At 41.4% G+C, this 25,884-nt stretch overlaps 1 protein-coding gene across 1 annotated transcript in view; it reads right to left on the bottom strand.

The window, feature by feature from the left end:
* slc1a7b (solute carrier family 1 member 7b) overlaps nucleotides 1–22,980 on the bottom strand; it is a 43,887-nt gene extending 20,907 nt beyond the window's left edge. The window contains exons 1-2 of the mRNA XM_079350990.1: nucleotides 22,690–22,980; nucleotides 1,680–1,759 (exon numbers count right to left, since the gene is read on the bottom strand). Of these exons, the coding sequence (XP_079207116.1) occupies nucleotides 1,680–1,759; nucleotides 22,690–22,830 (221 nt within the window). The 5' untranslated portion in view covers nucleotides 22,831–22,980. The remainder of the gene's footprint in view (nucleotides 1–1,679; nucleotides 1,760–22,689) is intronic.
* Between the last annotated feature and the right edge of the window lie 2,904 nt (nucleotides 22,981–25,884).

The following is a 25,884-nucleotide window of genomic DNA, read 5'->3' as shown; positions in this document are numbered from 1 at the left end:
AGAAGTAATTAAGGTTCTTGTGAGGGTGGTGACACCCTGCAGCTGAATACATGGGCGTGTTTACAGTGGAACCCAGGCTCGCCCCGAGGAAAGAGGGGGGCTCTCTCTTTTTGCTTGGGAACTGGCCGCCTGCTTCTGGCTTGAAAGGGTAGTTTTTGGTGGCTTCATCTGTACATTGCCCTCACACAAATTAAACAATTGATTCAATCAAAGACTAAATACTAACCTGGCCATACAAGTGCATTTTCGCCATCAGTATGTAGCTCTTTGACTTGTTAATGACGGCCAACACTTATATCTGCATTTTATGTATAACTACAATCTTGTGTAGCCCCGGGCCCTCTCATGTGAGAGAGTATGAGGTGAGAGGCTCCAGGCTGCAACCATACACTTAGTCGAATCCTACACCCACTGACTCGACAGCGACTACAACTCAAGAAACAACATCACCCAGTTGCTAGTGGTGAGCTTGTCGCTGTAAGACAACTCTTCTTCTGCTGCTACACAATAAAATATTTGGAGAGGGCGTCCATAATAATGTTCCATAACGTTTGATGTGAATTGCTACAGCTTAATAACTTTCTGACACCAGAGCACCAACATGGTTTATTACTGTACCTCTAGCTCCATTTTGAGACGATCATTTATCCAAGAAATTTAAGAAACGATATAATTGCTGATGAGTGCAAAATCAATGAGGTGTATCAGAAAGAGACTCCAAACTACTTTATCTTAGTTTGAGACGTGTAAACATGTGCTTTCTCTGCAGTGCTCAAGGCCAAAGTGTATTAGCACATTTTGGTGTTTTCTTGTAACAAGCACATTTTCTGTTTACATTTAATGTCACTCTAAAGTGCTCTTTGTGCTGTACATCCTTGTGCTGTAACAAGGGAAATGTTGCGCTCGCTTGTGCTTTCAATCATCCAGACCTCTAAACTCAGGCAGAGCTGCCTTGAAGAGAACTTGGGGTTCAGTGTTTTTCTCAACTAGACAACGAGTGATCAAAGAGATTGGTCAGTAAAGGACAAGTGAAGCATCTTCAGCTAGCATTTATATACATGATTGGAACCTCCACACTTGTAGAGCAGCACCCTGATACACAACTGATGCAGCAGAGGGAGAAATTCAGGGTTAAGTGTCTTGCCCAAGGACACATTGGACTTGTTGCTCGCAGCTGGGGATCGACCTTTGTTTGAGAGACGACGAATCCACCAACGGAGCCACAGCCACCCTTTATAGGTTTTATGTATTGTTGTATTATGTCACTCTCCCTGCAAGCAAGTGCAGGTAGTTTCTTAGCAAGTAATTGATTCATATTTGAGGACAAAGCTACACATAGCCTGTTAGTATTCCGACACTGTCGGGTATAAGCCGTGTACTCTAATCAATACTATTTTGTTTTAATTTTAAACAACCAAAATGGTTTTTTTTAAGTTGATTAAAATAATCAAAAATGTATCTGAGAAATGGTATCCTTAAATTTGTAGTAGACATGTGTGGAACTCCACATTTTAAAGGCTTATTATAAAGGTTTATCTCACCTACCATCTTTTTGCTTGTAGCATATAATTACATGTAATCTTCTCTTTTGTGAACCTACAGGAGGCCTGTACGAAAATGCACTCACACACAGCAGGGGAAATGTTCTTAATGTCCTTTGCAATGAAGTGTAAGAGTACCTGGACACGACGAGCGGGAGAATCAGCATCTTCAGCATCCTCATCAGCAGCTCTCCGGGAAACTGAAAGTACTTGACCTCCTGTTGGGAAAAAAAAACACAGATGGTCACGTAAGGGTTGTTGAAAAATGAGTATTTGGAGATCCACCTTAGAAGCTTTTGAAGAGGTTTGAGGCACTCAGAGGGGTAGTTAATAAAAGCCTTTATTTATTTATTTGCTAGCGACAGTGCATATTAATGAACAGCTGTAGCTGTAAAATATGCCAGATTATAGCAGAAGTGCTATTTTCCATTTGTTGTCCCTAATCTTTGATTCTTTAATTTACCACAGCACTCGTAAAAAATAATCCAACATGTTTATCCTCCTCAATAGCTCATATAATGGTCAATTGAGCTTCATATCTCTTTCAAAAATAGCATTTAATTTGAGTTGGATTGTATTACACTAGCAGTTCTCTTTCACCAACACAGTGTGCTACATGGATTACAACAATCATCTTCCAGGGTGTCAAGCTGTGATGCATGTATGTGCAGTTACTTTCCCGTTGAGTGACAATGTCGTCCTCATTATTGACCTATATATTGGCCATTACATCGGTATCAGATTTTTCCCCCCCAATGTTAACATTGGTATTGGCCCTAAATGTAACAACTACCCAAAATGTATTGAAAAAAATGTAACAAAACCCAAAATGTAATAACGAGACAATAATTTAACAAAATGCTGAGCCCAAAACATAGTAATGTTTTGCCCAAAATGTAAGAATATTTTGCCTGCCTTATAATGTAATAACTGACCCAAATGTAACAACATGTTACATGTTACATTGGGTTTGATTCAAACATGGGCCGCCTGCTCGGAGGATTACAGCCTTGTCATGTGAACTATCCATGGCTACCACCACCCTGTAAAATAACTTTTAACACTACACTGCATGATAATGATTTTACAGACTGGCAGTTACTGGAGAAGTGTTCCCATTCTGGCAGAAAGACTTTATTCTTTTTCAACATAATAATCTGAATTTCTATAGACTTCCTGGGTACTACAGAAACACATTGCAGAGATTACTTCCAATTGTAGGACATCAGTAAGAAATCGAATAGATTGTAGAAAGGTTGTTCTTTTTCACCAACCTCCCAAAAGATGAGAAAAGACGAGAATTAAGAAAGGAACAGGTCATGATTTAAAATGTGACGAGCAGGAACGAGGCTTTGTAAAGGCTTTCTGACATGCTGCAAAAGCATCAAATAAGCGAAATCACTGCATTTTCACAAAGAGGAAAAAAGACCAACGCTTTTGCTACTTCTCCATTAGTCCCTGATTAAATGATTAAAAATGTCCCATGTCTTACCAAATGGTGACAATGTTTGACTCATCACTTGAAAAGTCTTAGTCAAAGTTTATAGTAAAGTCACTCAGTTCTTCTTTTTCTCATATCTTCTGGCTATCTAACCATGCTTCATTCATCGCTCAGATTTATTAATAATATTCCTGCCTGCACAAGCGAGTGTGAGAGAGGGGGGAGAGAGTCCAGATGCACGCAAAGACCTCACAGCAGGTTCCACAGCTCCGAGTTCTGTTCTTCAGGCTGTTCTGACCGCAATCAGTATGAAACGACTTGACAGTCGCTGACAGTGTGTGCTGTCTGCAGCATGCCCACCGCAAGAAGCATGAATTACATTTTTTAAAAATCCCTCTTGCTGCTATAACACGGTGGCAGGTCCTGGCGTGAGTAGCGGTGTGCCTCTGTCATGCCCAGCACCGTTAGCCCGTCGGTTTGGTATGGCCCCCTTCTCCAAACTCAACCAGCTTTGTACATTTGTCGAAAAACTGAGATGTTTGTGGAGAGAATCCAGGATCGTTGCAACACATTGCACTGATAAAATGATGTTGAAACGAGACACTTTCTTGATATTCATCAGTAAATCGAGTACATTTTTCTCAGTCGAGCTAATTCTTAAAGACCAAATAAACGATCGTCGTATTATTTGTATTCATCCCTAGTTTGTGGAAATACATTTTAAGCACACAATAATCAGATGCTGCTCTAATGCACTTAATGCCCTTTAGAATTGTTCACTCAAACATCTGCATTTCATACAATATGCTAAGTATGTCTGCAAGCTTTAAACTACAGAATCAAACACAGACCCTGTGCTGCTCCAAAAGCAACATCTCAACAGCATATCAAACCCTGCATCAAAGTGCACTTTCATGAATGAAAAACACAATCCCCTGATATTAGTCCCAGTGTGACTAATGGACCATTTAACCATAAGACAAGAAATCCATTACCATAGATTTTGAGAAAGAAAGCTTGTCTCTTTTGTGAACACAAGACAGGATGTCCCAGCCACAGGCAACTATAACTCATTAGTCTGCGTGCTTTGCATCTTGTGTTGGGGGAATAGATTTTTTAGCAAGCAATTATTTGTATAATTTCACTATGAAGATAGTACAGGCTTAGATAAAGTAGGGGAGGGTCACAGAACACAGAGGTTAATCCAACTTGAAAAAAAGACATGAGAGAAGCTAAAAGATGTCACAGATAAAACTCTAGTGACGTGTTTCAAAGGCCAGGGAGTTTTGGATGACAGTTTGGCAGAAGACCACAGATCTCACAGGCTTTCTGTATGTTTGTTTCAGTGTTCACTGGGTTTAACGCTGGAATCCATCCAAAGCAACAGCGGACAGCTGTTCTCTATCGGCTGTTCTGTTTTATCCAGCCTGGCCTCATATCCCAGCTCTGTCAAAATGAACCTGGCAGTGTATCAAGAGTTTAAAAAAGCTTCTTTTCTCTCAAGTCATCTCAGGGGTCACATTGTGGTACAGGACATCTGCCCGAGAGTCCCTGCCTTGAAAAATCCCACACCCTGAAGTGGAAGAACTGTTGACATATTCAGTGAATAAATGTTCCACATTAAAGCTTGTTTCTGTTTACTTGTTCTGCCATGCCATAAAGAGATTAGAAATATGGCTGGCTTGTTGTTTGTTTATATTTGTTTCTTGACCTTATTTATAGTGATAAAGATTGGATTGTTGAAGAAATAATAAATATGAGAGGTTCAAGTCTTTTCTTTTCCAGTTTGAATTAACTTATACAAAACATGTTTTTCATATATTTTATAACTAGTAATTAAAATAACCATTTTTTTTCCAACTGGGTCACTGGCTTAAGAAGGAGGCATAAAGTGTGCTAAAATACAAAATACTATATTTCTATCGCCAATCATGTATCAGTGCTGGCTGTGGGTTGTGTGGGGGACAGTGCCCCCCCCCCCCCCCCCCCCCCCCAGTCATTCCTCTTGACACACCCCTCTTGGTAAAACAGGTCTTAATTATTTCTGTCTCCACTCAAATACTAAATACATTCTGTCAAATAATCCATGTTGCAAAATGGAATAATCCCAACAGCACTGGTCAGTTTCAAGATAAGGGCTGATAAAGTCTGAAGCTGCATACCTTTATTCTATTTATACTAAATATGACAACTCGTTTGAAATTATGTGAATAAGAAAAATACCAGGATGTATACTAGATCCTGTCATGTCTCCCTCCTGATTGCTGCTCATGCCATTCACCTGCTCAGACCTGCTTCATCAGCTCATCAAGTCGGCATTATACTGTATATTCCCCAGCTCTCCATCCACTCATTGCCAGATTGTGATTTCAGCTACTGCAATTGACTACGTCTCATGCTTATTTCAAAGATTGTTGATAGATTTTAAGAATAGCTTTTTGTCTTGCTATTCATCTTGTTTTTCCTTTGCTTCAGGATCAAGACTCACCTTCCTGCTCACCCAACTCCCTCAACCTGCTCTCTGGATTCCAAGCCACTCATCAGCCACGCTCAAACCCCTCCTCAGCCATCACTCTGCCAATCTCTGGAGTCTTCAATCCATCTTCATCTCCATTCACTGCAATAACCCTCATTACCAATCAATCCCCCTGTTTCAGTGTCCTGCATCTGGGTTCTAAATTCAAAATCCACCAGAATGTTTAAGAAAATACCGGGGCCCGCTGGTCATGCTAAACCACCCCAAAATGCATCTTAGTTCAAGTAGCGGCGTTAGCCATCCATGATTGATTGAAGATTGAACAGATGTACAGTATAGTTTTTTCAAATTCTATTTATGGACCAACAATTGCGCTAGTTTGGTGCTAGCCTATCCAACGTAGCTCGATCTGGAAGTATGTCATGACCAGTAGTTTAGTACATTGCGAACAGCATAACAACAGGGCTAGTATGCAGTTTTACTGTTTGAGTGTTGCAGACAGAACTTTTTTATGTGGTCAGGGAAATATGCTTAGCAGCTTTTACCTTTATATACATCTAATATTTAATTGCAAATACCTGCAATAACATACATGTCTACAGACATATTTTGCCAAACAAAGAGGTTATGTGATAATATTAGTCCTGTGCAAATCGGCATCGCTTTGATTCGTGTTTATAGTTTTTCTTTTTCTCTGCACTTTTTTTCTGCCTTTTTCCTGGTCGAGAACAATGGAGACTACATTGGTAATTATAAATGACAGTGTTGACAGCTTTTCGGGTTAAAACTCAGGAGGCTTATAGCTACATAGCATGGAGCATGTTATCTCGTGATACTACAAACAGACTTGGCTGCAGCCTCAGCCTTCCCAGTGTTCTTTCCTGTTTCCCCACACCCTGTTGTGTCTGTCTTTTCATGTCGGTGTTTTTCTGTGTAGCAGGTGTGGCTTATCCCCCTTCGGTTCTGCCTCTTTGTTACCGGTCAAGACTCTAACCCTCCTCCTTCTGCTTTCCTGTTTCCAATTTTACAATCAAGCCGGCAGTGTTCATAAACCCGGTTTTCTATCCACTCGCTCTCTCATGCACTCTTTAATACTTTTCTTCTTTTTGCCCTAGTGTTCCGGCCTGCCTGCCCGTCTGCCTCAACCTCACTTTTTGAAAACCCCCATATATGAAAAAAAAACCCACCTAACCCTAAAAAAATTCTAACAAAAGCTTTCTCAGCTGTTTTTTTGTAGTATTAGGTGTCCTTGAAAACATACTAAAAGTTTACCAAAATCTGACCACGAGAAAGGTGTAATTTTCAACATGGCGTCCAAGATGGGCAGGAAACCCTTAACCACTTCAGTATTTGACCAAGCCAAGTAATCTTAATGTCTAAGCCCATGTATCCTGGGTCTATGAATCCATTAGACTTATCTAAATTGAAATGACATGATAATAAAAGTATGGAATACAGGATTTTTTTGAGATTACTGTAAGGAGATTCATACAATTTAGCGATTTCATGTAAATTCTACTCAGTATGTGTTTTTGGACATATACCCCTTTTTTGCTGAAACACAGACTTAACATTATATCTAAAAGTTATTGCACTCAAAAGTAACCTAAATTGGACTTGTATAACTGTTCATAAACAACCCTGAAATAGCCCGAACAGAGGCCTACGTGTGAACTCTCTAAAATAGTAATTTCCATTAGAATAAGGTTATACATATGTTTTGCATCCTCTATAGATGTTACTGAGTATAAAAGTGATCACCCAAAGTGATCGACCAATCTCCTGGTTGTTTCAGAGCTGCAAGAGGATAACTCATAGTTTGAGTCATTGGTGAACCAAGCTGGAGAGATATACTCATCCATGGCAACGAAAGAAACAATATTGGCGAGTACTGCGGCATCAGACAGAAGAATCCGAATATCTGATGCTGCAGCACTCTCCAAAGTCCTTTACAATGTTGAACCAAATCAAGGAAAAGGTGGACACGAAGAGGGCAGACCTTAGCACAAGGTCAAAAACCAGCCAGCTGTGGGTAAACTTTCAAAAGATGCTGCTGACAGCCGAAACTCTGATCAAAGCAGATCATACAGGATGGTGAAAGATGCACTTGGGCACAATGTTTGACTGTCTGCAAATATTTGCCGCTGCTGTGCACTACAACTAACTGAGATAAATATACTTCTACTTCCAAGAAATGTGGCAACTCAAAACCAGACACCCTGATGTACATGACAAGTTTTCCAGGGGATTCCATGTGATGCACTGCAACAACCAGTACCGGGCAGGCCTTAGCTCTGACCTTGTCATCAAACAGAAATTGACGCAATCCTTTAAAAGCAGTGGAGGCTTGACCAATGGAAGTGGAATGACTGAAGAATGCAAGCATTGTGGACCATGTCTACACCTATTACATCTGAATACAACAACGCCATGCAGGAATTAAATGACCTCAACTAAACGACCAGCGAGCACCACTCATTGTTACCCCAGAACATCTGCCTCCAACTCCTCAACCAAATTTAGATCAAGGCAAGGAAAACCACAGGTCCTGATGGCATCAGCTCCAGACTCCTGAAGGACTGTGCAGACCAGCTCTTAAACCTGAGCCTGAGTCTGGAGAGGGTCCCTACTCTGTGGAAGACATCCTGCATGGTGCCAGTCCCAAAGACAATGCACCCCAGGGAGCCTAACCACTTCAGACCCATGGTCCTCACCTGATGAAGACCATGGAGAGGATCATCCTCAACAATCTCCGCCTCCTGGTGACTTCAAACCTGGATCCCCTGCAGTTCGCATATCAACCGGACATCAGGGTGGATAATGCCGTCTACCGACTGCACAGATCCTGGACTCACCAGGAGAACACCGGCAGCACTGTGAGGGTCATGTTCTTTGACTTCTCCAGTGCCTTAAACACCATCCAGCTCGCATTGCTCGGGGGAAGCTTGAAAGAGCGGGTGTAGACTGCCACCTGGCTGCATGGACAACAGACTATCTGTCCAACAGACCACATTATGTGAGGCTTCAAGACTGTGAGTATGACATGGTAGTCTGCAGCACAGGTGCCCCATAGGGGAGCGTGCTCTCCCCCTTTCTCTTCACCCTGTACACCTTGGACTTCTGTTACAACTCTGGGAGCTGCCACCTGCAGAAGTTCTCAGATGACACAGCCATTGTTTGGTGTCTGTCTAAGGGGAGCGACCAGGATTACAGACAGGTCATCATGGACTTTGTTGACTGGAGCGAGCTCTACTACCTTCAGCTCAATGCCAGCAAGACAAAAGAGACATTTAGATGGTAAAGACATACAAATACCTTTGTTTTCACCTCAACAATAAACTGGACTGGTCACACAATACAGCCCTGTACAAGAGGGTCAAAAACGATGCAACCTGCTGAGGAGACTGAAGTCTGGAGTGTGCAGGACTCTGTTACAGACATTTTATGACTCTGTGGTGGTGTCTGCACTTTTCTATGCAGTGGTCTGCTTGGGAGGAGGGAGCACAGAGAGAGACAGGAAGAGGCTGAACAGACTGGTCAGGAGGGCAGCTGTGTCATGGACTGTTCCCTGTAGAGGAAGTGACTGGGATGATCATGGACAACTCCTCTCACCCCTTGCATGACACTGTGGGGACACTACTAGCCATAAAAACTATGCACACTTAGTAGTAAGACAGATCAGATCACATTAAAAACACAGTGTGGAGCATTAATGATATTTATGATTATCATACATCAGAGTCATGTGGCGTAATGGAAAACAAGTAAAGTAATGGAAAATCTTAAAGCCCTGTCCTCTCATGTTGTTTGGATTGGTAATCAAGTGGACAAGGTTTTCAGCCAGCTTGCAGGTCCTTCGCCTCAACCCCAGCTTAGCTAGCCATTCAGCAGCCATCTCAGTCTCTTCATCCCATGAGTCGTGTGTCCCAGAGCTAGAATGCTTTTCAGGTGATCTATATGCTAGGCTTTTTTGATGGAATGTAATTTAGTGTTGACACAGCGGGCCTCTGTTTATTCCACTGACCGAGCTAAAATAAGTTACATACTGGGGTTGCTTAGAGAGACATCAAGGATTAGCTAGGTGTTAGAGACACTCTAGACTCCCTCATCTACTAGCTATAAAGATTGATGATTGTCTCAAGGAAAGGCATAGGGAGAGAGCCAGCCGTCCCCTGTCCTCCCATCAGTCATAACTTCCCCCCAGAATGCCCATCCAAGACTTCCTTTTGTACTCGCTCATCCCGCTTCTGTCTCAGCTGAAGGACCACCAAGAGACAAGACCACTGGGCAGGCCTCCTCCGACCCCCACTGAGCATCTCTGGCACATGAGGGTGAGTACCTTAACTGTGGCCAGAGCAGCCATTTTCTCGCCACCTGCGGTGTTTTGCCAAAAGGGGGGGGCTCACCAGTAGAGGTAGGGATACTGGTGAGTCAAACCACTTCATCTCCTTTCCCATGTACGTTTCAAGCCATGGTTTGTTGGAATCAGGAAACATTTTCTCTGGTTGCCCTTGTTGATTCTGTTGGATTCCCCTGTAAATGCTGTTAGCTTGAGTTACCCATCAGGCTGTCCCGGTTCAGCTTATCATCAGTGGAAACTAACGTTACAACATCGGAATCCATCTAATCATCTCTCAGAGTGTACCAGTCATACTTGGACAGCCCTAGTTCAGACTGCACAACCCTCACATTGACTGGAACGCTGGAGGGGTCGTACGTCGGGACACTTTTTGCCATTCCTCCTGTTTGCAAACAGCTATTCCACCCTCAGAGGGAGCCCTTGCACCATCTGTGCATAAACCTCCAGACCTTTACAATGTTCCCCCAGAATATCATGATTTAAATGCAGCCTTCAGTAAGGGAGCACCCCTTCATTGTATAGACCGATCAAAAAAATCTGTCATACATTCAAATGGCTAAACACCTGTAAGGTGGGTGTTTCTATATCTGTGTTGAATGAATGAGGAGGAAATTATCAAATAGACCTGTGGATCATCTTAGATTTATTTATCCATGGTCAAAAAACATAATAACATAACAGACAATAGCTCAGACATGCTTAATGACCAGAACCTTGCAGTTACTGGTGCTCAGAATCTCACATGCTAGTGAACCAGGACTCCGCAGTCACTGGCCACCAGTGGATCTCACAATAGTTTACATGCTGGACCTGGACCATACTTCACTCTGTATAAGGCATGAAGAACTCATCTCTTGGACTCAAATGTCAAACATCTATGTTAAGCTAAATCTCTCAGACAACAACAGACACTTGGCGCTGAATGAAATATAACTCTGCTGCTACTGTAATAAGATCTCGTACACATGTATGTAGTACATCTTCAAAAACCTAAAAGAATTACTCTCACATGGTTGACACAATTAAAAGATATATCCACAATTTTATCAAGATGAATGAATCCATGAAAATACGTACTATCAACACCTTAACTCTCATCAGGCTTGCTGGCCCCTGTTATTAGGGCAGTTCAGATTTACCATCACCTATGATCCAGGGTCCATATTGAACCTGTTGCTTTCTCTTGACAGTTTCTCATGGAAGACAGTGCCTTGAGGCCTAAAACCATCCTACCTCCATCCTGTATCTTGGCCGTTGTTACCTGAGAAATTGAGGCCAAGATCAGAGAGGTGAAACGTACACAACCTAACCCAGGCACTGGACCAGAAACTGGACCTCTGTACACTACCAGTGATCCAGTGAGGACTTGCTTCACGTTTTATTATTTATATTCACCTTCCTCAAGGGACAATTTTAGTGGCCCACTATGGATGCTGATGTAAAGGCTTACATTAAATGTATAATAATTAATTAATTAACAGTGTGTTATCTCGAGACAGGTAAAAATTTGACAGACTTGGCTGCAACCTCAGCCTTCACTGTTTTTCCCTGTCCCCCTTTTTGTGTCTGTCCCCTTGTTACCTGGGGGCTGTACTACGAAGCGAGTTCCACCTATCCAGGGTCTCTTTGGGTGATTTGGCTTCACTAACCCTGACATAAGAGATGGTGCTTAATAGTCCTACAAAGCTGATTACCAAACTGATAGGTCAACCCAGGGTTGCCAAGAGCACGTTCACATCCAAGGGCGGAGTTCGGTTCATATTATCTATCACAATCATCACTGTGTCTTCCGTCAGCAGATCGTCATATCTACAAACTCTTTATTCACAAAAGACTACAAACTATATTAACAATGTAAATATGTTTAAGACAAACAGGCTCCCAAAGACTAAAGTATTAATGCTGCAAGAACAAATGCAGGAAGGACAAAAGGGAAAAAAAGGAAAATCAGCGAGCTTGAGAAGGTATGCAGAGCGGCATGGAGACATTAAACATTTATATGAAAATACAATTCAAAGCCATAATGAAATATTCGTAATTGTATATCGTCAACTAAAATGCTCCAGCATTAAGTCTCTGTTGAAGGATGAAGGCTATCAGTGAAAACTAATCATGAAGTTAACAGACTATAGCCTAATGTAAAATCATGCGGGACACATGTAGTGTCCTCCCCTCTTTCGATCAGTTTTGGGAGCTCCACGATCAAAGGAAATCAAAAGAAATCACAACAAAAAGACCTCATTGTTATGTAACAGAGACCATCATGTGTTGTGTTAAAGACATTAGTTATTCAGACCAAACTCATTTTTTAAATCATGCTGTTAACGTAACAGGCCTACTGCTTTCATCATCATCAACAACAAAATACATTTAGTCATAGCTGTTTTTAAAGTGTTTGTGATCAATAATTTCACATGACTGTGAGTAGCTTATTTTGGTTTTACATCCTGTGACTTTACTTTATATTCACTCTAATTGTCTCTCATGCAAGAGACTCACACTTCATATCAGTCAACCTTTCAGTAAAGCATTACAATTTTCATTAGGAAATGATTGAGACCAAAATGCTTTGTGGGACGAGAAAAATGAGAATGGTTCCAACAAGTTTTGTTGTAGTTAGTTGCCACTCTAGTCAATCATTCTGTTCATAGAGCGGGTGCTGCAGTCCGCAAATGTGCTAGTGTAAGAGTATGTGTGAATGAGGTGTAAGACCGCTACTATGGCTGTCAGTCTGGGACACTAGTGCAGCGTCTATCTGCTGATGAACAAACATAAACAAGTCATGTATTGTATTGATGGCAGTGAGTGAGAGGTTGTGGAGATCAACAGAGATGGGAGGACGGTGGATTGAGGCGGGTGCGTAATGACAGCTAAAGAGCTTTTCTGCCTGGCATTAAGCAGAGAGAGCTTAGTTTGCTGTATAAGAGCAGGATGAGCACTCATACAGCCACCAGAGGAGGTGTGTCTCTGCGTGGCTCATCTTGCACCCATGAATATGGTTCAGTGTATTTTTCATGCTTACTTGTTCACTTCAATTTTGTTCAGCAGTATTTGTAAGTTAAGACAACTGAGATTTGTTGTTGGTTCACTTGAAGGACTTGAGGGACTTGAGCCCCATTTCCACACAGTGGTCCGTAGTACAGTGCAGTACAGTTTGGTACGGATGGTTCGGTAAAGCCTGATCCTGTTTGCGTTTCCACAGCCACCCATGCCATATTTGGTAGGCGGCATGTAAGTCGGATGCCAATAGCCATCAGCTATGTAATAGCGTCACATCATAGCAGCTAATCACTAACCCGCTAATAAATTCAACAAAGGGGAAAAACGAGGCCAACAAAGGATGGAAGACATCCAGCAATTCATCTACTTTGTCACTGGCATGTGGCTCTTTGTTATAGAACTCAATCCAGCTTTGTTTCAGAGAAGGCTTTGTGCCCCGAGGAGAAATACAGACGAGCTAACAACATGCTGTGTATTTAAACACGGCAGGGTTGTTTGCTGCTGTCACACGGGAAGTGACAATTCTTTTAATCAATCAACGGACTGCAGTGTTTAGTGCCCCCTTTTAGGGTAGGATCAATATTTTTTGCACCAAAGGGTCCCAAAAAGTAAGACGGTACAGATTGGTTATTTGGGGATCTTTCTCGGCTTTAGTCTATGGTAACGCCGCATTCGCCAAATGCATGCCAAACCGAGACAAACTGAACTGAACCACCTGGTGGAAATGGGGCTTTGGTCTCATCAACTATTTGATAGCACCAGCTGGTTAATCGATCACACATGGCTCGTTATCTGCCTTTGTCTCTCTCCATGTCGCAAACCACTCCCTTGACCTTCCCCCTTCGCATTTCCACTCAACTGTCGTCTGCAGTAGGAAACATCCTGGGTAATAAAACACTCTAACAGCGATTCTGTACCTGTGCTGGCTCATTCTGAACGCGAAACACTCGACATGGGAGACGGCAACTACAAATGTGAGTTTCTCTTAATTACTCGCACAAACTGCTTTACCTACCAAATACATTAAAAAAAACATTTCATGTTTGAATGGTCACATTGAAATGATGCTGACATTTCCTGGCCGAGTGTATGAAACAGTAAAACCAGTTAATGTGATAATACTGTTTTATTTATTTACAGGGAGTGCTGAAAAACAAAGGCCTTTATAACTGTACGAGTTTTAAACAAGAAGATGTTCACAAAAAAACAAAATGCCATTAAAGAAGCTTTGCGGTATTTAACCACTTAGCCTCAGGCTTACTTTGACATAACTGAAGAGGCTTGCACCCACTCTAACTGTTGTGGGCCTTCATTTCTGCTGTGCGTAAGATTTGTATCAGATTAATAATTATCCTCTCTCTACATGAGTTACAGCTTCATCATCAAAGAACTGAAACTTGAGAGCATTGTAAGCAGATTGACAGGAAATGGGAGAACCTAAAGACTGAATGCACATGATGAAAGAGCTGAAAAGTACATGCAACTGTTGTTATAGGAACTGAGAAAGAACCCCACAAGGTCTGGGACTGACCTTGGTGAGGACAACCCTGCATCGTGGGTGTGTTACTTAATTATATTTATAAATATAAATTGTGGGCGGCTGTGGCTCAGTTGGTAGAGTCGTCGCCCCTCAATCGGAAGGTTGAGGGTTCGATCCCCAGCTCCTGCGAGCAACATGTCTGATGTGTCCTTGGGCAAGACACTTAACCCCAAATTGCTCCCCCTGCTGCGTCTGGGGCGTATGAATGTGGCGTGAATGGTTAGATACTGGATGGGCCACATATCCAGCCCATCAGTGTGAATGGGTGCGAATGGGTAGGTGTGCTCTGTGGTGTAAAAGCGCTTTGAATAGTCGGAAGACTAGAAAAGCGCTATACAAGCTCAAGTACATTTACATAAACACATTCTTTGCTAACCCATGCTCTTTTTAAAAGTGACATTTTAAAACCACTGCAAATGCTTTTTTTTGTATGAAAACAGCGCCTTAAAAATGCTATATGATAGAGAAGGTGCTATATGATAGAGAAGGCAGCTGTCATTTGAAAATTGTTTCACAAAATGTATGAAACAATACTAAAAGCAGTCTCTTTACCATTAAGCCCTAATACTTGATATTTTTAAAGTGACCCAGTTATGAGATCTGGTTGTATGGATAAAGATATTTGTTTATTTAGAAGAGAAGTCAGGTAAAGGGTAATATTAACAATGAGAGACCAGTAAATATACAGAGGGCCAACCCACAGAATGACACACTTCACAATGGTGAATGCAGGGACAGCACAGCAACTGCCGTGGCTCCTACTTAATCTGAAACCACAGTGATCTGTGTCGCTTTCTGTTTCCTCTGGAGTGACAGCAGTTCATTTCAAAGCTCGCTACTGTATGTGTACCCTGCTGTAACAAACACCTGGAATATAAGTGTGAAAACCTGACACTGACACAATTGGTCTTCTACTCTTAACATTAGTGGTAAGATACTGCTGAATTTTTACACAGAATCAAGAAAGAAAGACATAAACAGTTTAATTGTCTTAAGCCGACCTCACACTGTATGATTTCTGGCTGATTCAGACCCCATTTTTGGATCCGACAACTTATTTCGAGGTCAAGCCAAATTTAGCCGTTTTCCCATCGCTTGTGGTGCAGTGAGCACTGTGGCACAACAGCTGTTCATAGCCCCGATCAGTCACTCCTGACCGGTCAGTTGATTTTCTGACATGACAATTGCACACACTCACACAGTGAGAGCAGAGCCATGAGCTAAAAAAGTGATGGACGGTATCCAAAATGATCATGACAGCAGCATGGATGCCTGTTTAGTTTTCCTTCTACCATGAAAGAAACAAGTTGCAGGAAATGTCTTTGAAACTTGCGTTTATATTTGATACTGAGTATGTGTATGAGAGAGGGAAGGTTTTCTGATGTGTATTTAAGGTGTGCTTCTAACACAACTGAAATACAAATATATGTGACACCAACCTCCTTCTTTGGGAGTTTTCTATCAACATTTGTGAATGCTCGTCCAGATTTAACTTGAACGGTGAGAGCTCTCAGGTCGGGTGTCAAAAAAATCAAGTTTATATGGTGGGAGCACATAAATCCTGAGCTGAGGTTGTGCATCTCAAACATTTCCGTTGTTCAGCATGAACTGACATTCTACCATGACTTTACACAATCCTACAGTGTACGCTGGGCCCTGGGGCGATTCTAGAGTTTGGTGGGGTCCAGGGCAAATAAAATTTGGGGGCCCTTCAAGCAGCTTTCATCACCATTATGTCTGCCAATGTCCCAATGCTTACTTCTCTTCCTATTTTTTCCTGTTTGTTTGTTCTCTTCTTTTGATGAATAGTTCCTCTTCATTTTCTTTGTTTATTGACAAACTTTACTGCAATAATGCACAAGGGAGATTTTTCTACTGTCATTACAAAATGGGCACATTTTGGGCCACTGCTTCGGTTTAGGTTTGTGAGCCCTCAGCAGTGGCCTGCCATTCTTGTTGATAAGCAACGCCTCTGGCCAGACTTTAACTATCACTTTCTAGGGTTTACTCATTTCATCCATTATGTATTACTGCTCATTCCAGACTAAGTGGGCATGTAGCAGTAAAACTGAAGAGTACATTTAATTAAATATTGATGTATTTTAATGCACACATTAATTTAAATCGTGAGAAGAGGAGCTTCTTGTTTCTCCTTTAAAAACAGGGTCTACTGGGCGCTGGTGGTGCAGTGGTTGGTACACGCGTCCCCATGTGTCGAGGCTATAGTTGTCACATGGGCAGCCTGGGTTCACGTCCAGCCTGTCGCCTGTCAAGCCCCGCTCTCTCCCTGGTTTCTGTCTCTATCCACTGTCCTTCCTTCTGGAATAGAGACGCAAAAATGCCCAAAAATAAATCTTTAAAAGAAGGGTCTACCTTTAAAACCTCTAGGTTGTTTGCTATGAAAAAGCTTTACTAGCTCAGGCCAGAATACTAACAGTGATGCTGCTGCTGCATAATCCGTGCTTTAAATCTCTGACAGACGCCGTTCTTCCCGTGAAAAAGCACAATGATTGCAGCATTGTGTTTCGGCTTGATGCTGCACTCATAGAGCAAACACACAAAATACGTACAAGCATTTCTTATGCGTTTGAAAGCTTTTTGTCTACAAGAAGCTATCTAGATAGATAGATAGATAGATACTTTATACTATATAGCCATTTTTTCTCTTGTGAATGGCTGTGAGTGAATAGCATTTATTATAAACTCAACCTCTTAAATTACCTCTGCAATCCAACCAATCGTATTTGTGGCTGCAAAAAAAAAAAAAAAAAGCTAAATTGATGTATCCAAACAAATGTCCTCTTATGCACCAGTTGTTGACGTCACAGTATGTAGCTGTGTTCACTCCTTATAGTCGACGCTGCAGCTGTAGTCTGTGTCTCTAACAGCTCAGTGATGGTCTCCAGATACCTGCTTCTAGTCTCTTGGTTTTAGAAGTTTTTTTTTTTTTTGAGGTTGATCAATTAAGATAATATACAATGTTTATCATGCCGCTTGCACACCATGCAGCGGAGAGCAGGAGAGTTCAAATGTATCTCACTTTGAGTAAACAGATCGAACCATCAAGGTCATTCTAGCATGGAAGGATCTGCAGTTACTGGTGCTACTGATAAAGACAGATACAGCAGCGAGGATTGGAGATTGGACTGTATAATGAATGCTAAACACATTGTTATTTCTGAGTGGAGTGGGGATATTGCGTTTAGCTCTGCTTTATTTCTGCCTCACTGCTTCCACTGATGAAACCCATGAGATGTGGATGCAAGCTTAGAAAGAAAGGGCTTGCCAGCTTTTGAGTCACTATCCTTTTTTTGAACAATATTTTCAAACATTTCTAAGGCAACAAGGATTATAATGACTTGTGCATCAAGCATGCTAATACTGCTGAAACTTTAACGACATGCAGAGAGAAGTCTGAGGGGAACATGTACAAGAGTAAAATACTGAAACCTTCCCTACCTGTCCCTGATAGGTTGTATTGCATGATTGTCAAGCTAGAGACAGTCTTCCTTCCAGGTCATACGGATCGATGGCTAGGGAGCCACCTTCTTAATTAGCTGAGGCAGGAAGGTGTGCAAGGAGAAACAATGTTTGAGCTACATTTCAGGCGAGTTTTGACGAGAGACTGTTTATTGCTTCCCTGTTTTTCTTTCATCATAGTTTCTGTTGAGTTATTGTTGCATGTTTTATGTCATAATAATGAACTGTTATCTGGAACCATAGCAGACTGAGCTGGTCCAGAGAGCAACACACAGAGGTGCTGCTTGTCAACAGGCATCGCAGGCAATTGCTTGGGGCCCCTGGCCTGTAGGGGCCCCCGAAGACATACAAACTTAAAACTGGATTGCAATGGTTCAGATTCAGAATGTTCAAATTTTGCAATGACAGTGGGAAACCTTCCAGATGGCCCAATCTAAGTGCTCATGTCATTGTGCTGCTAAGTGTAATATATTCAATGTTAATGTAGAAACGTGAATCTGTAAATTAGTGTTACCATTGTTGTCAGTTTATTTATAATATAATAGCGATGAACGCGGGTTAGAGGGGCCCCCTGTGAGTTCAGGCCCCAACAGACTCTAGAATTGCCAGTAGCAACGTATCGCTGTGCCAAACAAGGCTATAACAAGTAGGATCCTGGTCCAGTCTCCTTACCTATAGCTTAGGCACAAGCAAGTATGCCACGGGCAGCAGATGCCTGGATGTTCTAGAGCAGTCATAATCCCACAGTTGTGTTGAGAACATTACTCTCTAGTCTTAAACCTAAAACTTTGTTATGATTACCCAAGTCATTACTCGACAGGTCAATACAGGATGATTGGTGGGTGAATAAAGCTCAGCTATGGGGACGCCAATATTGTAAACACTTGTGTGTGATATCTGAACTTTGACATCAGGAGGGAAGCAAGTTAAATTTCCTCACCTTAACAATGCTTTTCCAGGATAACTCAGTCAGCCTTCTTTTACAGTGTCATCAAATACAAAGCTTTGCCTAATCAAAAAGCTTCTATAAATACACTGAACTTTGTTTGTTACATTTCTTCCCTTAAAAAGCATATTGTGTTTGTCACTGCACAGAAAAGTATATTCTTACATTTACATACTGATATGGTTGCAAAGAAAATTTCATGACTGTTTAAAGCTGGGACAAAAAGGTACAATGATAGTATGTTTACTATTGATGATCACATCAAACCAATCCACTTCAAATATATCTTATCTTTATCTTTCTGGTAGATCATTGGTGCCTATTACACTTTGATAACTGAAATTGAATGTTTTTAGCTATTTAAAAAGTCATGAAGTTAATGTATTGGCTCAGGTTCTGGAGGCGCCTAAACTGCAGCTTCAATTACCTGACAAGCCCTCTTATGCTGAGCCATCCCACTCGTTTGTCTCAGTTATTCGATCAGCCCTCCCTTCCTTTCCTCTCATCCATTCAAATTCCTTCCTCATCTCTTCACCCTGTCTAATTCTAGACATAGTGTGGGCCGTGGTCAGCTCGAGCAGAATTATGCTTGAGACTTAACTTTCCCATCCTAAATCAGTCTATACACTCAGACCAGCCAATTGAAACATCCTCTTCAGTCATATTCATTGTCTTAACATACCTTCACCTGTCTCATCATTCGTATGATCTATCATTCAATATCCAAAACGCAGATGGTTGTGGTGGTGAATTAATTCAAGTGTAAGTGTTTGGTTCATGTTGTGGTCCACACTTCCACCCCTCTAGAGAACGTGGTTTTATGGAGTATGACACGTTGCTCTCTGCCTTTATCTTCTCATATGAGCTCTGTCATCTCTTGACCCCCAATCTCAGAGGCATGTGTGCTAATATAAGTCATGTAAAAACATGAAGGTCCGTACCTCTTGTGCCCCTCTTTAGGCAGCACGCTGACATGCACTCTCATTTGATGCACAATGAGGAAAAGCATTTTGTTTGATTGGATTGTAATCCCCTATTGCGAGAGTAGAGGCGCCACGGCTATATTTAGGCTTATTTGAGAGTGGGACAGAGCTTTAGACAGGTGGCTGATGGGAAAGAAAAGGATGCATTTTGTTTATGGAGATGCTTATGGAGCAATTTCCTGAAGCTATAACTTTAATTTACTTTAAGCTTGTGGGTTTGTTTTAGCTTGACTGTAAAGACACTGGATTATAACGATGCATCCTTTAACCTTCAGTCTCGCAAAATACTGAAGGTTGAGATTGACACACTGACTCACGCATAGACCTATGCACACTGACACTCACACACACACACTGACACTTACACACATATTCATGGCATGAAACTCCAATTAGCATCCCTTTCAGCTTCTGTCTGGCTAATTCAAAGGTCAAAGTTAGACAGTTCAGCGATCGTAACAACCTGAAACAGTTTTTTTTAATTTGTATGTCAGACAATAGGAGCAGACAGTTTACCTCTTGCAGTTTTAAACCAATAACTTTCCAAAAATGTCAGACTATTTTCATAAACAGAGGACTGACTGTTTGAAAAATTAAATTTGCATAAACACTGTTTATTTAAAATTCTTAGACTCCAAGGCATTTTTGTTTTTGTATGGTAAAGACCTTTACATCCTTCATAAGGACTTTTTAACTTGATATGAAACAGACTCACTTTAATGTTGATGCCTCTTTATGACCTACTAAAGCAAACCACAACACCACTATGAACACTGACCATTTCTATATGGATATTTTTTATGCCTGTAACAGTTTTCACCGGGTCTATTCCACATGAAGGAATTTATGCCAGCTGTGCCACAAGAGCCTTAGATTTTTTTATTTTTAGATGAAGTTTCACAGGGAGTTATATACTGCCTAGTCGGAGACACACAAAGGAAAGAAATTAAGCTGATGTAGAGAAGAGAATAAGCTGGAGACTTGGACAGTGGCAAGATTTCACTCCTGAGTCTGCCTTGGTCAGATATTGAACATGAATGGCCCTCTTAATCCTGGACAGGTAAGTCATATGTTGACTTATGGTCCAGATCTCAGCGGTCAGGCTTTTAAGCAGAACCAGAAAGTGTATTGAGAGGTGCCCCCCCCCTTAATATCTCATTGGTCACCCCAAGTACCACCCAAAAATCCTGAACTATGATTGTCTTTTTACCTTTTCTGAGGCGGGACACAAGTTAAATGTCCCCTATTCACCTTCCTCTGGTTTTCTATGCTCTTTAGTGTGTCAGATAGATGTCCTTCACATATAGTCCTTTTAGTTTTTTCTTCAGGTTAGGAATTTAGAAAATGCCAATGTCATTTCCTCCACATACCAATTAATTTAAACCTCCATTTATGTTCTTTTCAAAGTTCAATTAACTGCTTTTAAAGGCACAGTGTGTAGATTTTCAATCAATACAATAACAAAAGATGATGTTTAGGCTGGCGGGAAATCATGGGAGTTCTCTCTGCTTCTCTGCCAATGTCCCTTGATATCAAGGTATTGGAAGAACTGTTTCTTGGGATAATTGCTATGTAAAAGTCCCTTCAAAATTTAAGCCATTGAGGAAGTGCCAAAACGTTCATTTCCTTGAGGTTCTGCTTGAGCCTGGCTTCAGGAACATTGCTAGTCACATGCACACCACAGCCAAACAAATAAAACATTTGTTTACTGTAAAAAAAACAATATTGATCTGATATGTTATTGTTGTCATAGGCACACACTACTGGGAGAGTTTTTTTAAGTACTGCATCAATTTGATTTTAAGAACAATAAGAGTTAGTTACAATAAGACATGACCTGACTGACAGGTGGTTGTGGTGTCACAGTTTGTCAGGGGGCTTAGAAACCGCCTCAGCTCCAGCTCTCAGCCTGTCATTAGGTTGTCTGAAAGTTGGGGCTGAGGCAGGATTTCCAGCATGGTGGCTGCTGAGTTCCCTGCAGTAGCAGAAGGCTGACGTCACTCAGGCATTGTCCATGAATATTTACAGTCTATGATATCAACATTAATGTTTTTAAAGATAAAGCTTTGTCTATTTTTTTTGACAATGTTGAGTAAAAAACATTGTTCCTTAACATTCTATGTTATTTAGCATCTTTACAGTCTGAAAAGCTGTGTTTGTTCAACCTTACCTTTATATCATTGGTTATTTAATGGTGCTAAGCAAAAACCTCTAAGATGCACTATGTCCACTGTCTGACAGTAGTACAATTTAAAATATTGGAGAATGTATTTTTTTAGGTGATAGAAGCTGTACCTGCTTTAAACAGGCCACAAATTATTAGCATATCCTGCATTTTTCAGTTATTTTTGACTTCGGGGTTTGTGTGTTTTTTATACTCTTTGTGTTATCAGCTTTTTTAATGAGTTTTAAATTATAGTTGGTTTAGTGGTTGTTGTTTTTAGCGAAAGGGTTTCTTTGTTGTTGTATTATTCAGGTCTTTGTTTGTATTTTGGACTTGATTTTGTTTCTAAATTTGAAACCTGTTTCTCTGAATTAATTTTTATCTTGGGGTCATAACAGCATGCCTCAGTCAGTAGAGGGTTGAGAAGTTGTAATTTAACATATTTCACAAGACTGTAAACATGGTAGAATAGATATTAATGGAAAAAGTAAAGAAAAATAATTCAAACTCGAAAGCGCACTTACATACAGTATTTACTGGATTATCAAACAGTCAAATTGAAAGTAGCCTTGACTACTTAAAATGCAAGAAAGAAAGAGACATAGGGAGGCATCGATATGTAGTTTAGTAAGAAATTGTAGTCTGGATGCATTAAACTCTTATTAAATAAGATGATTCACTTCGAGTGATGCTCCATGACTGTTTTGATAATCTCCATCTTGTGGCTGCGTGACGTTGCAGGGAGGAGACAGACTGACCTGCTCTGAGAGACGTCGTGTCCTCAGGAAGAATCCCAAAAGACAGCCAATGATCACAGCCAGTACCGACATGATGAGGAGCCCATTCTGTTTGCAGACGTTCTTCACCCTCACCCACACTGCGTCCAAAGCCACGGCCATCTTGAGTCACCTGTCCTTGGCCCTACCAGCAACCCATAAATGAACCCGACCGTAAGCCTAAAATCCAGGTGAGAGGATGAAAACAAAAGCCAAAAACATTGGTTAAAGGAAAAATCCAGGGCTGGATGGGATGCTGTATAAAATATCAGATCCACAGCAATGTTTTAAAGCTCCCTCAAGCTCAGCATCCCCCTAGTCCTCTCGCTGCGGCAATGTGCACTAAGCTAAGAAGATCCGCTCACTTTCCAGGCATCCCCTCCCATCCTGCTCCACCCATCAGGGTGTGTGCTGACCCACCGCCAGAGGGGTAGAACAGCTGGCAGCCGCTTGCCCGGGGGTTAAACTTTCTCAATCCTGTTAGTACATGACAGTATTAACCCGTATGTTGTCTTTGTATTTTTGCATACCCCCCTTGTCCTACAGATCACAAATGGCCTTCACTCACCCCCTAAAATAAAGCAGCTTATTTTAATTTTTAAAACCCAAATCTTTTTTGCAGGAAGAAACAATCCGTCATTCATCACAAACTTTAATCTGGGTTGTCAGTGCAGAAAGGCTGTATTAGATCAGTGGACACCAACCAATTGTAATCCAACATGGGACACAATTTTGTGTTTGTCAGTGTGTCTGTGTGTGATTTTTTTGGTGTGCAAATAATAATATGACTGTAACAACCTGTAGTAAATGTAGCAGAAATTGACACATTAGATTTTGGACAGGCTTACAGTTGTTATTTTCTGTAGCCCTTAAATTTCTTGTTACTTATAGGTAGTGTCATTCATTTGTCCAGCATATAATGTTTATTATATTTTTTTTAAATGTCATGTTTTGGTTTATTTGTGTCTCTTCCCCACGTGTGTGTGTTTTGTTTCCCTGTCTGTCACTCCCTCTGTGTTTCCCTAATTGTTCAATCAGTGTCCACAGGTGTGTCCCATCACAATCACCGGGTTACTTAAGCTGGCTCCTGCCAGGAGGCCAGCGCCAGATTATTGTTGTTCCATAGTGGTCAGTAGCTCTCAGTGTTCTCTCGTGTTTTCAGTGCTCCCGTGATATTTCTTGTGTGATTCCCTGCCGTGTTTATTAACCTTCGTGTTCTCTTTCCTCTTAGTGTTCCCAGTCCTGCGTTCCTGCCCCCGTGTCCTTCGTCGTCTTGTTCGTCCCATCTGGCTTCTTCACGCGTGCCTTTGTACACCTCGTGTCACATAGTTTGTTGTTGCACATTTAGAGTCACTTAGATTTTCATGTACACGTAGTTGAGTGTCACATTTAATTCCTGTACACATCTTCGAGTCACTTAGATTTCATGTTACACCTTAGAGTCACTTATATTATTGTATTCATTATCACCGTGTCACCCGTGTTCTAATAAATTGTTATTTCGTTTCATTTTTCTGTTTCTGTCTCGTGCTTTTGGTTCCGCATTATTCTAAACATAACAAAAAACTTTATAACCTGATGGCAACTGATATTGTGCTCTGAAAAATGACAGAACAAGAGGCATCCACTCAAGCTACTCCTGTCAAAAAACTCCAACCTATATTGCTGCCACAAGGTCCTGAGGAAAATACCAAAGGCCTCCATGGCTACCTGGGCATACTTTACCATTGCTTTGCCACAGCATCCAACTTATTTTCTGCCCCAGAGACATTCCCAGTTTACCTAATGAAAGCAGGAAAGGCACAGCTCAAATGTAAGCCCTATGTAACAGGTCAGCAAAAAAAGACAAACAGAGAGGGATGTGCTGAGAAACAGTTTGAGTTTGAATAAACCATCAGAACAAACCAGAGTACCGTAAATTCCGGACTATAAGCCGCTACTTTTTTCTCACACTTCGAGCACTGCGGCTTCTACTCCGGTGCGGCTAATGCATGGATTTTTTATGGGGGACAATGAGCTTCTGCCGCAAAAACATTTGACTTCGTCACGTCGGATCTTAATATCAGTCATTTTGCGCTTCATGCACGCACCCTCATGATGAAAAACACACAGAGAAATGCATATGATGCAGCTTTCAAGTTAAAGGCGATCGACCTGGCTGTCAAAGAAGCTAACAGAGCTGCTGCACGTTAAGATGACACTGACAGCGACAACAGAGACTGAGGAAGTGAGTAATGAAGTCATTCTGAGGCAGTGAATGGATGGACTTTTTCTTGTGAAATATATTACGGTCATCTTTTTCATCAGCCGTGTTACAGACACCGTCGGCTAGGCTTCGTATTGTAACGGTTCATGTTGTAAAGTCAGTAGTTGATAATGTGTTCATAATTCCGATTATGTGGAGAGTCAGTGAATGCACCAGCGAGAACGTGTTGAGTGGCTGTATGAGAGAACGCTGGGGGAGAGAGTTGGATTGTTACGGCAAGTTATGTGTTGCTCTCTGCTGTAAACGGCGTGGTCACGGCCGACAGTGATCGGGTTATTAAGTTATTATTTGAACGCTCTCGTTGTCCTTTAACGTCCGTACGGACGCTACAGTATTTGCGGATGTTACCGGTAGCCTACGTCTGTGTAAATAGCTCTTGTTATAGCGTGGACACCTGCGGCTTATAATCAAGTGCGGCTTATATATACTCAACAAAAATATAAACGCAACACTTTTGTTTTTGCTCCCATTTGTCATGAGATGGACTCAAAGATCTAAAATTCATTCCAGATACACAATATTACCATTTCTCTCAAACATTGTTCATAAATCTGTCTAAATGTGTGATAGTGAGCACTTTTGCTTTGCTGAGACAATCCATCCCACCTCACAGGTGTGCCACATCAAGATGCTCATCAGACACCATGATTAGTGCATAGGTGTACCTTAGACTGTCCACAATAAAAGGCCACCCTGAAATGTGCAGTTTTTGCTTTATTGAGGGTCTGGGGACTCAGAACCAGTCAGTATCTGGTGTGACCACCATTTGCCTCATGCAGTGCAACACATCTTCTTCGCATAGAGTTTATCAGATTGTCAATTGTGGCCTGTGGAATGTTGGTCCACTCCTCTTCAATGGCTGTGCGAAGTTGCTGGATATTAGTGGGAACTGGTACGCGCTGTCGTATACG

Source organism: Symphodus melops, assembly GCF_947650265.1.
Source record: "Symphodus melops genome assembly, chromosome: 8".
NCBI classification, from domain to species: Eukaryota; Metazoa; Chordata; class Actinopteri; order Labriformes; family Labridae; genus Symphodus; species Symphodus melops.
This window is presented reverse-complemented; position numbering and strand designations above follow the sequence as displayed.